This window comes from Cebus imitator, unplaced genomic scaffold (assembly GCF_001604975.1).
Source record: "Cebus imitator isolate Cc_AM_T3 unplaced genomic scaffold, Cebus_imitator-1.0 Scaffold273, whole genome shotgun sequence".
Classification (NCBI taxonomy): Eukaryota; Metazoa; Chordata; class Mammalia; order Primates; family Cebidae; genus Cebus; species Cebus imitator.
In genome coordinates, this window is record NW_016107588.1 from 1804236 (window position 1) to 1822159 (window position 17924).

The 17924-nt window shown below is 37.4% G+C and overlaps 1 protein-coding gene across 1 annotated transcript in view; it reads left to right on the forward strand.

Annotated features, from left to right (window-relative positions):
* The window catches only part of PASD1 (PAS domain containing repressor 1), a 66418-nt gene that overhangs the window by 18527 nt on the left and 29967 nt on the right, over nucleotides 1-17924 (forward strand). The window contains exons 4-7 of the mRNA XM_017500885.2: nucleotides 1895-1994; nucleotides 2864-2974; nucleotides 4312-4442; nucleotides 7031-7113. Coding sequence (XP_017356374.1) covers nucleotides 1895-1994; nucleotides 2864-2974; nucleotides 4312-4442; nucleotides 7031-7113 — 425 coding nt within the window. The remainder of the gene's footprint in view (nucleotides 1-1894; nucleotides 1995-2863; nucleotides 2975-4311; nucleotides 4443-7030; nucleotides 7114-17924) is intronic.

Genomic DNA, 17924 nt, shown 5'->3' on the forward strand with positions numbered 1-17924 from the left:
GGAGAATTGCCTGAACCCGGGAGGCGGAGGTTGCGGTGAGCTGAGATCGCGCCATTGCACTCCAGCCTGGGTAACAAGAGCGAAACTCCGTCTCAAAAAAAAAGAAAAAAAGAAAAGAAAATTGGTCCATTAGAGATTGCTGATGGACTGGATGTTGAATTTGAGAGATAAAAGGCAAGTCAAGGACAAGTAAATGGGTAAATGGTGGTTGCCATTACTGAAAACTGAGAGAGGAACATATTTTGTCAAAGAAAAAATCAGGAGTTATTTTGGATATCTTAAAATTGAAATCCTATTAGACATCCAAGTTGAGTTATCATGTGGGCAAGAGACGAGTATCTGTGAATCACTAACAGATAGGTGGCATTTAATGAGATGGAACTGGAAGAGACCATATAGGGAAACAGGCTTAATGACTTCTCCGTGGCACTCTGATGCCTAGTATTCAGGAAGCAAGAGTAAGGTCCAGCAAACTGTGAAGGAGTAGCCTTTGAGGTGGAAGCATATCCTTATGTGTGTGGTGTCCTGGAAGTCAAGTAAATGCTTCAAGAGAAGAGGAAGGATCAACTGCCTCCCATGCTGACATGCTTGGTAAGATGAGGGCTGAACAGTGATGATTTGATTTGGCAATACGGAGGTCATTAGTGACTTTGGCAAAAGCATTTTCAGTGGAGTGGTTAGATATGAACTTCATTAGTGTGGTTTCAAGAAAGAGTGAGAAGTGAAGAAATGGGACGGGACAAGTTTAGTTTGTTTCAGGAAATTTTGTTCCAAAGTGGACCAGATAAGTGGAGTTTTAATTGAAGGGAGAGGTGGTAATGTAAAGGAAGATTATGCGTTTTTAGAATTTTGTGTTGTTGGTTTTGTTTTCCTGATTACTTTTAAAATTTCTTGTTGATACATAATATTTGTACATATTTATGGCATGCATGTGATACTTTGATACTTGCAAAGAATGTGTAATGACCAGATAGATAGATGACAGATATTACCGCAACTATAATACAGCATTTTCGTATGCTTATGGGAATACCCAGTAAAGAGGTAAAGAAAACTTGATGTGTGGAGTAGGGTGAGAATTTCTAGAACAATGTTTTTGGATAGTCTACAGAAAATGGGATGCAGTGCACAGGTGGAGGACTTAAATTTAGTTAGGAGCTTATTCATTGGAAAAGGAGGGCAAGCATGTCTGTAGACACAAGAACAAATAGGTTGGTAGATTTGGTGTCAGATGTTGACATTGCCCATTTTTTTTTTTACTGAAATAAGAAATGAGGTCAGCTGAAAATGAAGGAAGGCTGGGGATTTGAGGTTTGAAGGAGGAAAAAGAGTAGGGAAGCAAATTGTCTAAATACATGATTTTGGGACAGAGTTGAAAATGTGTTTCAAATAATATACTCTTGGTTGTGGGTTTTTCTTCATCTACATGCAATTGCTTGGGTAAAGGTGTATGGTAAATGAAAGGTTGGAAGCAACCAGAGTCAACATTTTCCCAGGCAAATATGGTAGAGGGAAAGAACACATAGGAATGATTACAATGACCATGGAATCTGAGCTCTATAGGGAAAGATGTCACGATTTGATGAAGATTATGCACAGTAAAAATGTGATAGGAATGGACTAGATGTCTCAGTGGATGGAATAATTATTGGAAAGGTGTATTTGTATGAGCGCACTGAAAAGGTAGGAGGTGGTGTCATAAAGTAGGATGTGTGAATTGTATTTTTTAGAGGTACAACAGGTATAACCGTAGATGGCTGAGGTAGGGCAGAGCATAAGCTTACTGGAGGTAAGGAGATAGAGGAACTGAACAGTATTAACACAGATAAAAAACTTTACTCTCTCCTTTTTTCCCTCCTTTTCTCCTTCACCTCCTTCTCTCCTCTCCCTCCAGGCTGAGATTGTGGACAAAAAATTATTAAGCTTTCTGCCTGATGAAGAGAAAAATGAAGTCTCACAAAAAATTATTCTCAAATATCCTTTGTTAAACTCAGGTATGTATTTATTTTTTTTCCCCATTTATTTATTTTATTGCATTTTAGGTTTTGGGGTACATGTGAAGAACATGCAAAATTGTTGCATAGGTACACACGTGGCAGTGTGATTTGCTGNGCAAGGTTGTTGCATAGGTACACATGTGGGAGTGTGATTTGCTGCCTTCCTCCCCATCACCTACATCTGGCATCTCTCCCCTTGCTATCTCTCCCCTACTCCCCACCCCCCACCGTCCCTCCCCTATTTCACCCCAACTGACCCTAGTGTGTAGTGCTCCCCTCCCTGTGTCCATGTGTTCTCATTGTTCAACACCCACCTATGAGTGAGAACATGCGGTGTTTGATCCTCTGCTCTTCTGTCAGTTTGCTGAGAATGATTGTTACTTGTCCCTTAAAACCTAAGAATGTATTACTTTTAAAAACTCAGGTATGTATATTTTTAAAAGTAATACCTTCTTAGGTTTTAAGGGACAAGTAACAATCACTCAATGGGTTAATTTTTTAAAGTTATTAGAGCATATCTCATATATTAATTTACTTTTATATAATATTACAATCTATATGTCTAGTGTTAAAAAATCTCTCCTCCAATAAATCTCATTCTTCACCATGGACCCTGATTATTATAGCATTTGTACAATTGCATTAGTGCTATGTAAAGAATGGACCATTGTGTATATAGTGTTCTAGCTAGTGCCCTACCCTACTGATACAACATAGATAGCTATGTAAGTGCTAATGTTTGTGGAAAGAAAATAATATTTTTGTAAAATCTAGTCTAAGTAAGACATTGGTCATATGAAATAATCCAGTAGAATATGGTAAAGTACAAATGTAGACTTGTTTTGTATTTGTTCTCTTTTTAATAGAAACACATATTGAATTTTGCTGTCATTTAAAAAGAGGAAATGTTGAACATGGTGATGGTCCTGCTTATGAATATGCAAAATTCATTTTGAATGTAAAAGATGTTTCTAACGGTAAGCAATTCTGTTTATGTTATCTATATAACATTCATGAGTTATGTAGCCCCTCATTACTAACGTAAATGCTCTTCTGCTTGGCAGTTGCAAACTGTCTGATATCCCTATGACCACAGTTTCTGACTACTCACATTAATTATACTTTAAAAAAATTAACAGTGAAATGTACAAGGTGGGGATCATACCAAATCATGATACACTGAGTTAAGGATGGCTCTTTCTTTTTATAAAACAAAGAAACGATTGCAAAAATATAACAAAAGACATTTAATGCATATCCAAGCTGAAAATAAAGGGGACTCTATGTGTACCAGAAATCAAAGTTTAAAGCAGTATGAAAATGGTAAGAAGAAGCTGATTTTGTGGCGGCCTCAGTGGATATTAAGTCATGCATGGGCTCCATTGGCTGGGGTCTGGAATTCTAACACCCAGTCAAGCACCAGTATATAAAACCTAGAGATCAATAAAGTGATCAATAAAGTTCTGGCCATTGGCCTAGAGGAATAATGAGTAGGTTTATCATCTCTCTGGGAATTTGAATGGACAAAAATGTGCCATTTACAGGAAACAAAAACCCAAATTTTTGTTGTATGTAGATATAGGGTCCATTTTATAAATTTTGAGGTTTCAGAAACTGCAAGCTGAGAAATTAACATAAATTAGGTAACATTAACTGGTTTGGAGCCATTAAAACATCTGGGACTTGAATCAGAGGTAAATAACCCAAATGGCTAACAAATATATGAAAAGATACTCAAACTCACTAATAAGCAAAGAATGAAACATTTAAAAGCCACTAACATTAGCACTCTATGCCCATCACAATGGGAAAAATTAGAAGTGTGAATAATACCAAATATTGATGAAGATGTGAAAAATGAATAAATAAATTAAATTGAGTCATGCAAAAGATGGCTGATGTATTTGTCACGATTCTTGGAAATTAATGGTCACACCTTTTGAAAAAATCTTACTTGACTATGTATGCAAGATTACACACACTCTCTCTCTTTCTCTCTCTCTCTTTCTACCCATGTGATCTATATAACAGAGAGGAGCCACATTTCTTTTGGAGACTAAAATGTCCATACACAGGGTAATAACAAAAGACTGAAAACTAACCTTAAGTCTCAACATTTGATTTTCAGTAACGACTTCTTTATGTTTTGGTGGGGAGGATGGCTGAAAAGGAAAGAAGACAGGAAAAATCCCATGGCTCGGAATTCTGAAAATAGTCAATGGGTTAGCAAACAGTACATGGATGTGGCAGGTGTTCGTCTTCTTGTTTAACTGACCCACCTTTCTGTTGTCACATGTGTGTCTATCTTCCTCAGAGTCTACTGTGTTCTTTAGTAGTTTCTGTTCCAGCCACCGCTATGCTGACTTGTCTGCTGCACATATTTCTTGGGAGGATCAGTTTTATCTTATGGGAACTGTTTGTATTCTCAGGACTCAGCTCCTGCAGGTGAGTATACTGTGTTTGTGCTTCCCCCATTGTGGCGATGGGGGCTTTCTTTGAAAGGTCATATCCCTTTTCATCTCTCAGCAACTGGACATTGCTAAATTACTCAGTGTATGCAGAGGGTTGTGCTAGGATATGTTAATAAGGAAAATCAACGCCTATGTTTCAGAAGGTGAACATCTCAGTGAAAATTTAGACACAGTTGAACGAGATACACAATCATTTACAAGGATTCTTGATATAATATAAAATATTATAAAATGTAGGTGCTGGGGACTGGAACACATTAGGAGAAATGAGCATTTTGGCAGGTGGATAAAAGAAGGCTTCTGATACCAGGTGAGTTTTGAGGCAGCTCCACCACAGACCCATTGGGTTGCTGATTGTAAAGGCTTTTGCTCACTTGGTGTTCTGTAATATGGCATTCACAAATTCTAGCTCTAAAAGGAATTCACTTTGAAATTCATCGGATAGATTCAGCTTCCATTAATTTATCCATTCAGTAACATATTTAGTGAGCACCTACTGTGTTCCAGGTACTGGCTAGGTGCCAGAGAGATATTAGGGAGATAGGCAATAGCTAAGTAATATTGAAAAGTGCCGTGGAGGATGACAGAATAGTGTGCTAATGACTGGTAGGGGTAGGGAGTTCAGAGAGAGTGGTCAGGGAAGGTCTTTTTTGGGTAATTTGTCTTTTGAGCAGAGACCCCTAGGTATGCTAAGAAAGGAGGCAACACAGGTAGAGGGTTCAACATCTGTAAAAGACCTGAGGTAGTAACTAGCTTAGAGAGTTCCAAGGAACAAAGTAAGTTATGTGAGCAGAATAAGGTGAAAGAGGGAAGGAGCAGCAGAAAATAAGCTCTAAGAGGTAGACAGGGGACATATTATGTAGAACTTTGAGATCCATGATAATCAGTTTGGGTTTTACTCCAAGTGTGTTGGAAAGCAGGAAGGTGACATAATCTGATTTTCTTTTCTTATTTTTCTTTTGAGACGGAGTCTTGCTCTGTTGCCGAGACTAGAGTGCAGTGGCATGATCTTGGCTCACTGCAACCTCTGCCTCCTGAGTTAAAGTGATTCTTCTGCCTCAGCCTCCCAAGTAGCTGGGATTATAGGCACCCATTACTGCACATGGCTAATTTTTGTATTTTTAGTAGAGATGAGATTTCACCATGTTGGCCAGGCTTGTCTTGAACTCCTGACCTTGTGATCCACCCACCTCAGCCTCCCAAAGTGGATTACAGGGCTGCGCTACTATGGCCGGCCCTGATTTTCTTTTTTAAAGGTCAGGCTGAATACTTGGTGGGAAATGGAGTACAGAGAAATAAGAATGGTGGAAGGAAGAGGACCTAAGTGAAAGATGATAGGGGCTTGGACTATGATTGTAGTAATGTAGATAAAAGTGTACTGATTTGGGGTATATTTTGGAGACAGAGCCCTTGCTGATGAGTTAGAAGTGTCTGGTAGAAGGGAGAGAAACATCTCATGGAGGACTCTTAGCTTTTCGGCTTGTGGGACTCAGCAAATGGAGGTGGCATTAACAGATTTGAACAAGATTTGGGACAATGTGGATCAGGCAGTGTGGGAGGCTAAAATCCAGGGCACTGTTTGGGCAATGTTAATACTGTGTTGACATTACAACATAAAACCTTGGCCCAGTCACATCCTTTAGCCTCAGTTTCTTTTTCTATAAACGGCACTCATAGTACCTCCTATTAGGGCTGTGAGGAATAAATAAGACAGCTTCTCCTATATGGTAAGCACTCAGTAAATGTGAGCTATTACAGTTGTCATGATCATTGTTATTACTGTCATTATTACTGCCAGTTATCCAGAGAGGGCAACCTACTTGCTTTACTTTTCATCTCTGTTTAAAATGTGGGCTTCCCAGACCACATTTTAGAAAGTATGGAGGGCATCTTTGCATTCATTTTTAGAGCAAGTCATATCATCATTTCTTCAAATTTAAGATGGTAAGAAAAGCAGTGTAGAAGAAAGACAGTTGAGAGAAGTTGCCTAATACGATTGCCCCATTCATTTTTCCTTCTTTGTAGCCCTCTGGGATTTGAACTGTCACGTCTGCCATGAGAATACAGACATCCCATTTTGGAAGTCAATCCCAACACCTACTTCATTGTCTGAGAAAGAGAAAATATCTGATTTGGTCCAATACCCTGGTTACCCTTATAGCACAAGGAACTCTATTTGTGATCTAATCCAGTTTGTCTCTAGGTTTATAGGATGTTTGTTGCATATTAGCAGACACTTTGGAGAAAAAATCTTCTGCGAATAGAGGGCTTTTGGAGGAAGAATTATTTCACAGCATGACTGTGTAGTACAGTAGAACAGTGATGAACTCACAGTTCAAACTTTGAAATTCTGCTCCTGGATCTACTAGCTGTATTTCTTGAATCAATTTTTATATCTTTATAATTCTCAGTTTTCAAATCTGTAAAACTCCAGTGCATTTCTCACATTGACATGCAGATTATTTGTAACATTGGACATGAGCATGCCTCCAAAATTAATATATGCTATGCATTTTTACTAATATATATATCAAGTATCTAAATATTTGAATTTTTTTGCAGAGACTTTACACTCCAAGGGAAGTCAGTGACAAATTTGTACTTACACAAGTTTCAGATGAGGAACCTTTTGTGGGAGATCTCAGGTGAGCAGTAGTGTTGATACAGGTAACGAACAGGTAGAATACAATTTTACTAAACAAAACTAAAACAAGAGAAATGATACCTGCAGATACTCTTTCCCCATCAAAATGAAAATAAAAAGAAAAAAGAAGCAAATGGGCCAGGGATGGTGGCTCATGCCTGTAGTCCCAGAACTTTGAGAGGCTGAGGCAGGAGGAACCCTTGAGCCCAGGAGTTTGAGACCAGCTTGAGCAACATAGTGAGACCCATTTCTACAAATAAATAAATAAACAAACAAACAAACAAAATAAAAAATAAACAGCCAAGTGTGGTGGCATGTGCCTGTGGTCCTAGCTACTTGGGAGACTGATGTGGGAGGATCACTTGAGCCGGGGAGATCAAGTCTACAATGAGCAATGATCATGCCACTGCACTCCAACCTGGGCAACAGAGTGAGACCCTGTCTCTTAATAAATACATGAATAAGTGAAACCAGAATAGCAGTCTACTAGTCTGAACTTCCTTTCTCGGCTAATAAAATTCACATGTTTTTCCAACAGAATATAGATACAGATGATTGGCTTTTTATTTTTTTTTAAAAGCATTAAAGCAACAAATAGAGAAAACTTATCTGACTCAGACATGTAATGACTTTCAAATTAAGGTAATGCATCTTAATATACTAGTTTATTACTTATTTTTTCTTGAAAATAAAGGTAATGTTTAGACACTTTTAAATGGTAGAAGAGCAAGTATGCATTGTGGTAACTGCTAATTATATAGGCATCCATCTTTTGTGAATCTAGTATGTTCTGTAAAATTTGTTTGCTAACACATTTTCAGAGAATAGAAGCCAATATTCCACTATTTTATGTGAGAAAAGTAAAAATATATTCTTAACCACCAGGAAAATGCTGATTAATTTGCCAAATACCATGAAAATCCCTTTATAAACTTATTTAACAGCCCACAAAGGATTTCTATAAAATGTAAATTATTTATAATAATATATCGTTATGTACCATTTGGTACATAAACTCATTGGTAGGTACGTTTGTATGCAGTAAGCCACAATACCATACACTATTCAGTGTATGGTGTTAAATATATTAAAGGTGTGCACTGTGTGTCAGTAATACTTAGTAAAATAAAATAAGAAAACAAGGGAACTTTGCAAGAGGTTTCTTGGGATCAAAGGCACGCTTGTATGAGTTCTGGTGGTGAGAAGAGTGAGCTGGAAGCTGAGGCCACTGTTATTATTTGGGGGCAGGAGGAGGTAAGGAAGCCAGAGTTGATGAAGGAATGAGTTAAACAGGAAATATCTGAGGCTCATCTGGATTTAGGAGAAGGCAGGGAGAATCTTCCCTTCCCATCAGAAGAGTACAGAGGCGATTGGCTCTCAACCATTGTCTGATGCCACACACAGAACAGTGGGATGAGAAATAGAACTCATGGTGTCTAGCTATTTGCATCCCCTTTGCATGATTAAAAACTCTTGCTAACATAAAGCTGCATTTGTGTTAATAATTGTGTGTTGAATGTGACAACGTGACATGTCTGCTCATGCCATAATCACATTTATTTGTACCAGCATGCTGCTTTTGTGGAATCTAATTTTTTTATGAATCTTCAGTATTTTATTTTTGGTTTCTAGGAGTGGGGAGCACATGCATGACCAAGCTTAAGACTTCTAGCCAGTCGACTCTCTGAATGTGCTTTATCACTCCCAGCTTTTCTTATAGTACATGGACTTCAATAGGTCTGTTAGTCTTGCCCATTTCCTTCATTAGTTTCTCTACTTTCTTAGAAGAAATTTGGAGAACAAGATAGCTACAAGACAACATGTTTAAACAACATAAACTCGATACACTATGCCATAAGGAGAATGACTGAGACACAGTAACAGCACACTGGCATGCTCTTGTCTAGGCATGCATGACTTAAACATATTCTTGCATGTGCCCTAAAACAGATTTATTTAGCAGGTTTGGGTAATGAATTTTGTTTAAAAATTAGCATATCAGCATAGCAAATATTCAGATAGTGAGAGTTCAGAGAGCAAAGATACCTGTATTTTTATTTAAAGGTAGAGTTGAATTGGATGAAAAATATTCCGATGCAGCAAGGAGCCAGCTACCACATCTATGGCATGATCTTCATAAGATATATAAGAAAAGTGTTTTCTGAAGGCTTAAAATTATATCTTTTCTAATATTATAAGAAATTAAGACTCAAATGTGGGTGAATGCACACTCTTTCCCCTAAAGTTCAAAAGTAGACAATGGATTTTTTATCGTGTAGGAAGTAAGATAGAAGAGTGATGCTTAAGGACAAAAACAGATGCATTTAATGAAGAAAAGTCTGATTAATTCCAGACTGATTGTACGTCTCATATCCCTCCCTCCTCCAACTCCATGGCCACTACTCTGGCCCCAATCTCTTCAGTTCTCATATGATGGGTTGTTGGTGGACCTGGCTGACCCACAAACCTGAGCTCTGTAAGGCAGGACCTGTCACCCTCATCCCTGTCCAGTACAGAGCCTGATAATAAGTAGACAGAAGTGACATCTGCTTATTAACTGATTGATTAATTGAGCTTATCAAAATAGTAATACATTCCAGGCCATGAGATTTCTCAAACATTATGTAGTATTGTTAGAAAGCAGTGCAAACCAGTACCCTATTGTTTTATTTTTTTCATAGATTTGTCCCTTGTCCCCTCGATATTTTAAATTAAAAAGAAGAGATCGCATCATATCACGGTTGTAATTTTTAGTTATTAATAGTCTGGCTCCCATTTTACCCCCTGGGAGATGGTTAGAAAACCAATCATTCACAAAGGTCATAGGGACCTACAGCTCCAAAATGTTTTCCTTATCTTGGTAATTCCATTATTTTAAGATTAAGAAGCATCCTGCTAAGAGGCTTGAAAGTTTTGTCTATGCTTATGAAGGAAACACAAAGATGGGAATTTGAAGTGTTTAAAATAAAGGGTGTATTTCCACATAGAATGTCCTGTTTGTGCATGTTTAAGATTTGAGGCTTAAAAATATTTCATTCCAGGAGGGGGACTGAATAGCAGGGGTATTTTTTTACTGAGGCTACATGTGTACTGGAGTGGAAACTCTTGCTTTCCTGGACCATTGAAGGTAGAAAGAAGTAAGGGATTTATGAGTCAGTGAGGGGCAAGCGAAGAATTCAATATTGAGTAGCCCTCTTCTGTCTTGCTACTGCTAGAGTCAAAAGTAAGCAACTAAATTACTCTTCGGATTTTCCCAGTTGTTTGTAGTGGTAAGGCCCAAATTCCTATCATAGCATCATCTTTTAACACAGTGCATTTTGTACTTTATGAAGTTATTTTATGTTTATTAATTCAGTTATTTTCTACATATCTACGAGGTAGATTTTAGACTCATTGTACAGGTGACAAAGCACACTCACAGAGGATGTATAATTCGCCCAAACTCACACAGCTGGTTAGGCAGTAGAGCTGTATTTGGGACCTAAATTACCCTGGGCTCCATTCTGTGAGGACACCAGTTTCAGGAGCTGTGGCCAGTACATGATTCAAGGGAGAAAACTCGAGGAGTCTTTGGGAAGTACATGACCAGGGATGTTACTAAGAGAAAACATGTTCTTTTTAATTTCACCTTAAACTTAGAGGAAGGAGACTATACCAATTAGTTGGCCCTAATACTTTTTACAAAGATGGCACTTTTTCATCCAAGCGTAAAGTAGAGAACACTGGAAAATCAAATGGCAAGTATTTCCCAGGTTCCAGTAGCTCTTACCTGTGCTTGCCAAGTCCTTAGAAACTCTGCTTCAGGACTGGAATTGGTCTCTGAGGAAACTGCATCTGTCAGCAACTCCACCAAAAAGAATGTTCCTGCCTAATTCCTCTTTCAGTGAAGACACACCTTGTACAAAGGTGTGGGGAAAATTTGGCAAAGATGTACAATGGTCCTAATTAGTGAGTTTTTATTGTACTGGGTCTTTATACTGTACTATGTATTATACTATACTGTACTATACTGTACTGTACTGTACTGTACTATGCTATACTATACACTATACTATACTGTATTGACTCCATTCCTTATGTCTGCCCCATCGTGAGCAGGGGAAGAGCCTTGCACATAATTGTAGATGTTGCTAGCATACCTAGTCTTACCACTTTAGTCCCAGTGAAATTTATTTGTTCACACAGAAAATATTTAGCATCTACTATGTGGAAATTTCTGTTCCAAGATTTAAGGATATAGCAGTGAGCAAAAATCTTTATCTACATAGTGATTACATTCTTATGGAGGAGAAAGATAATAAATAAGTCAATAGACTATAGAGTAGGTGAGATGATGAGGGCCAAGGGAAAAAAGGAGCTGTGAAATGAGGATAGGGAATGTTATTGGGGGAAAGTTAAATATTACTAGATTTTGAAATGGCATTTTTACAGGTTAAAAAATAGAGTAATACTGTCAATTCCCTGTGGTTTCCTTGTGGCCAGAAAGGGCCTCAACAAGAAGGTGACTTGAGTTAACATCTGAAAGGAGTGGAGGAGCAAGCCTCATGGATTTTGGAGGAGATATTCAAGACAGAAGGAAGAGCAGATGCCCGGTCCTTGAGGCAGAAGCACATGGCAGAAGCATATGTTTGAGAAAAAGTAAAGGAGCCAGTGTAGGTGGAACAGCCACCAGAGAGGAACATACAGGGCCTGCGATCAACTGTGCAGGAAGGGCCAGGATCATGTCAGCTCGACCCTGCCTTGTGGAATAGTTCCTTTTAGTCATTCACCATTATTTCTCTTGTTTGTCAATGTCGTGTGGAGACCTAGTCAACACTACTTGCTCTCCCTTTGCAAGTTACTTTACTATTTCTGCTGATTCTACTCCACTAATTCTACCTGTCATCTTTGGCAAATACTTTGGAGGTCTTCTGGTATAGTTTTAAAACAACATAAAATTAGGATTTTTAAAAACTAGAATGGTCAAGTTTTGTGTCTTAGCTTTGCCATTTACAGGTTGTGTGATCTTGGAGAAGCCTGTTAACTCTCACGTTCTTTATCTATAAATGGTGAGGATAGTTACTGCAGAATGGGTATGAAGCTCAAATAAAAGAAAGAAATAAGATTTACATGTTTTGTAAAATACTATGCAAAGTCAAATTATTATGGATTAGAAAGTAGTTCATTATTTTTTGTATATGGATGTCCAGTTGTTCCAATATCATTTGTTGAAATATGATCATGTTCCTGCCCTGCTCAAAAACTTTCATTGCTTTCCCCATTGCACTTAGAATAAAATCAAAACTCCTTTTGTATGGTCTGTAAAGCATACTGCTCTGATGCCTGCTTATTTCTGAAACCTCATTTTGTATTATACTCCCTTTTGTCTGTTAGACTTCAGCTTCCCTGGCTTCTTTCTGTGAATTCTCAACACACAACACAGAGCCTTTGCACATGTTTGTGTCCTCAACCTGAAATACTTTTCCATTATGTTGTTCAATAGTTGGCTTATGCTGGTTCCCCTAAGTCCATTTTTTATTATCTTTGCTGGCATTCTGCCCCTTTCCTTCATCATACTTATTACAATTTTTAACTTTATAGTTATCTATAAACTAATCATTGACTGTCTGGATTTCCCATGAAACTGTAAGATTAATGAGGCTGCATTCACAGTGCCCAGTACTGTGCCTATCGTCATAAAACTTGCTGCCTAGTGCTGAGATGGACAAATAAACAAGAAGCTATAATAAATACACCATTCTGCATAAAGGCCATTTAAGTTCTTTCACTATTTCTACATGGACTAAAATGTTTTCCCCTCTATATTTTGTATACTTTAATCCTCCTTACCTGTCAAGAAAAAGTTCCATCTTCCCTCTCTGAGAAGTTCCTCCTGCTGCCCAGTTCAGAAGAGCTCTTCCCTCCCTGCTTTCCACTCTCCTACTGACACTCTCCACTTTGCCTTGAGATCACAGAGACTGACTTAGCTCTTCTCCTAGAAAATCAAAAGCTTCATGAGAGTGGGATCCAAATTGCATTCAGCTTGTGTCTCCCTCAGTACACAGACTAGCTCATTTTATTCAATTAACTCATTTTTGGATTTCTAGAATACAATCATGTGTTTAGCCATGTCTCTCTCTTGCCATTGGAAACTAACAGAGCTGATTTTCAGAACAAAAAGAGAAAACAAGGCCAAACTTCAAATTATATCTCATATTTACACACCTAACACATTGGCCATCAGCGTTTTAATAAGCAGCAAAGACATAAAACGTTTTCTTTTAACATATACTGGGACTTGACTGGTTCCTGTTGCTTTATTTCCCTAACAGGCTCAATAATAGTCCTATAAACGTGACAGAAAAACCATATAACATGTTATCTTAGAGGGATGATTGAGGTAGTTATAAAAATAGGAAGAGTCAGATGCCAAATAAAACATGGGCTGTTTGGCAAAACCTTACCATGAACGTATGTACATAGTCCAGATCCTCTGAAGTTACTGGCTGTATTAAAAAGAAGTTGGTCCTGGTCTGTTTTATGATGTAAAAATGTTTGTGTGTTTTTCTGTGTCTTGTTTCATTGAAGTGAAAGCAAATCATTTTGACTGAATAGTGACAAACATTAATTGATAGGATAGTTTTTAGACTGGAAAAAGATTTGATAATAGAAATATTTAATGAATATGAAATTAATGAAATATTAAAGTCAATGTGGTACCTTATGAACTGTAGAAATTTTATCTGAACTGTCAGTTCTAGTCCTTCAAAAACCCTGTCCTCTTTGAGTGAGAGATAGATCCCTATAGAACACCCTGTCCTCAGCTGGAAGGCTTGGCCTTAAGGGCTTTTTAGTTAGTGGGAACAGAGCAAACTTTCTTTATATCTTACCACACAGTGCTAGTCTTAGTATAGTCTTGTGTCTGATTTATGAATTTCTCCTGGAATGAATTTTCCACAAATATATGATGGTTAACTGTGTAGCCTTGACATTCATTCTACCTATGAATGTCTTTAGTGTTAGCAGCTGGCATCCAGGCATGTTCCAGTGACTCACAAACCAAAGCTATATGTTGCCTTCTCTACATTTAAAAAGGGGCAGGGGGCGGACCACAGAACACTGATCAGATTCTAAAATTGCCTTCATGTTTGCTTAGTATTTCTACACTGCTCAGAGGCAGCCAATATCATTAATATTTTTTTGAGATGACAAAACCTTGAAATTTTGTTTTGTTATTTTTATAGCAATAGAGTTTCTGTTGACTTAGTGCTAATTTTTCTGTTTTCTCTTTATTCTTTGACATTAGGGCAACTCTTACCATAGATTACTTGCTCTTCAAGGTACATCAGACTAAGGTTTCTACCATGTCGATGATTTGTATTTACTTTTTAAGTGTAATGAATATTGTGCATTACTTTTTTTTGTTTGTTTGTTTGTTTTTAATTCTGGTGAGGAAATATCACCAAGCGCTGTTCGATATTTTTCCTCTTTTGATGTGTTTGTGGAAAACTAGTGTAACCAAAGAAGCACATTAGAGGAGTTCAAAATGGCCCTTTAGAGAGCGATGCTTTCTATGAATAGGGTAGAGAATGATTTTAGTGGAAATTTTCCCATTTTGACTTCATCCTTTGTAAAACACCTAAATATATGAGAGTCAGAGCATTTAAGTTTGGTTTCTTTTTAGTTGTATATTAGTAGTAATTTGAAACAGGTCTTCACCATACAGCTAAAAGAAAAGTTGAATTTTCTTAGCTATGCTATAAAAGTAATTACCTGCCAGATAAAAGGGACCTTATATTCTAAATAGTTAATACTCCATATTTTGTTTTAAATCTTCATTTTCTAATATGAAAAATCGTCTGAGTTAATCTGTATGGTGTAGGTTCAGTTATGTATCAGCTTCAGATATATATATATATATATATATATATATATATATATCTCCACACAAAGAATATGATTTTGAAAGTCTCAAGAGTCCATATCTGTGTCTTGTACAGGAAGACAGGAAGGCCAAAATGGAAGGATTATAAACTCTAACTTATTGTCTCATAGATGTCAGCCCTCTTTATACTGTGGCTAGGGAGCTGTAAGGGGTGTGATGCTCAGGATAGGAAATTAGAGAGGAGAAGGGGGCATTATTTCCTGAGTCATTTTGTTTCACATTCTGTCTATCTCTCAATCCCAACACACACCATAGGCATGTGCCTTTGCGTGTGCATGGATGCACATGCACACGTATACCAGACATTTTCCTTTTCTATCCTTTTAGGCCCTGGAGTAATACATTACTCTGCTGTAGAGGACCGGTAAATTCAAATAGCACACTCCTTTCATTCAGAATATCTGAATAAAATATTATACTTTACCCCTCTCATCAAAAAAAAAAAAAAAAAAAGACAGAACATTTTGTGACTAAAAGTTAATTTCTTAAGCAAAAAGAAAATTTCTGGAAGCAGTCACTCAGGAAGAGTTTCCAAAAACATTGATATGCTAAGATGGTAAAAGATGGGATTTGTTGTCCCCTTGTTAGCAGGAAACCATGATCTTGAGCAGCTTCAGGTCCATCAAGATCTTTCCTAAGTGAGAATGCAATGGGTTCCTCTGGCTGTAAGTTGTCCATTGTCTCTGCCGTCATTGGAGAGAAAGAAACCATTCATCTGCTCGTGTTTTTTCAAATTTCAAAATCCAATCTTACGTTGTAAAACAAGCAAACAAACAAACAAACAAAATATTGCTGATTTTGGATCATAGGCCATAGTTTAGACCCCTTATCTATTCAGTATACTAAGTATCTCTTCATATCAGTATATTATTCTTGATTATATGCAGTGACTACATTCTTGATTATAGTCAATAGATATATTATTTTTTCAACACTTTAAGGAATATTCAATTTGTAAAAAGTTAAAAGTCACAGAATGGTTTACCATTCTTTGGAATAAAAACAGAATTTTAGGATTTCATATGAATATTTTTAGCTTATGCTAATTTAATGTTTCATTTTTAAACAATTCATTTTCTAATTTCTCAGTGATTTAGCATGTTTTCAGATTTTATCACCAATATCATCAAATGACTCATTTGCCAAATTTGCCATTTTTTCTCCAAACTTATATCTTTGAACTCTGATAAAGCTTAATGACTTACAGTAGATTGAAATATTTTAACAGCTCTTGAAGATACTTAGGATATATTGTGCTTGACCAATTTTTCTATTAACATTTTAAGGAAGATTCCATTTGTCTGTACCCCAGGTCCCTTACTGCTGCAGCTGAATTGAGCAGGGGACAAAAGAGGGGAACTTGTGATGGGGAATAGGAACAAAGGAGAGCCAGCATCCAGCACAGCTTGGGCTACTAACCCCTGAAGTTGGGTTGGGAGGAAATTGGAGTCCATGAGAGAAGGAGATGAAGAGCTAAGCAGGTGTCTGAAGGCCTCAGAACTCTGAAATCCTTCGTTCCTACAATAGTCTTAAACTCTGCTAACTCAGCATGCTGCAAATTTTATGACTAGCTTAAAGAAACAGGTTTTTAGTAAATCAATATATTTGGATAATTCGACAAGTTGATGTTTTGATTCATGTTCGGTCCATTTGTCTCCTGGCAAGTTGGCTTTTGGAAAATTTCGTATTAATAGATTGACTTGGGAAGTTGGTATGCTTTCTTACTGAAAAGCAATGGCTTTCCAAAAGCAAAACTAAGATGGAGCCAGGAGTGGGTCAATATTGCATCCTTTCTGGAAACAATAGTGTGCACAAACTACTTGGCAAAGTTAGTAATAGCTTGTAGCTATCTGAAGTTCATTCTGTGGAGGATGTTAGTAGGTTAACTTATGGTACGAATATAAAGTAATGTAACTGATCTTAACATATGGGCCTATCAATTTCAAAGACATACACATTTTGGTAATAGAGACAAATGAAGGCATCACATGCTTGTATCAAAACATTTCATGTACCTCATAAATATATACACCTACTATGTACACACAAAAATAAAAATAAAAAATAAAAGTAAAAATAAACAAATTAGGGCATATTGGACATGTGGCCATGACAAAATTAAGAGATTTCTGGCTGGGGTTGAACAAAACTAGAGATTATTTTACTGCTTCCTAATGGTGACACAACTATTGCCTTTACTGGTATAAGGAGTTAGCAGACTGGGTTCATATTCTGGCTTTATCATGTACTAGTTATTAACTTATATGTTATTCATGTTATAAAGCTTTATTTTCCTCATCTATGAAGTGGAGACGACAACAGAACATATGTCATTGAGTTATTGTAGGACTCAGAAAGATAATATGTGTAAGATACTGACCCCATGGTAGAAAGTTGATAAATGATAGTGTTTCTTCTGTCAGCCAGAGATGAGATTGGTTGTGGGTAGGGAGTATGGTTAGTTAGCAATTACCTCAAGATTGAGGGTGATGATGAAGCATTCACTTAAAGTTACTGATATTCTGAACTGATCAAAATTACATCCATTGACTATCTGCCTTTAGGTAAGTTTCCTAAAATGAACTAAATTCATCTTCAAATAATGTAAATTATTAAGATGAGGCTGGGCGCGGTGGCTCATGCCTGTAATCCCAGCACTTTGGGAGGCCGAGGTGGGTGGATCACGAGGTCAAGAGATCAAGACCATCCTGGTCAACATGGTTAAATCCCGTCTCCACTAAAAATACAAAAATTAGCTGGGCATGGTGGTGCATGCCTGTAGTCCCAGCTACTTGGGAGACTGAGGTGGGAGAATTGCTTGAACCCAGGAGGCGGAGGTTGCAGTGAGCCGAGATCGCCATTGCACTCCAGCCTGGGTAACAAGAGCC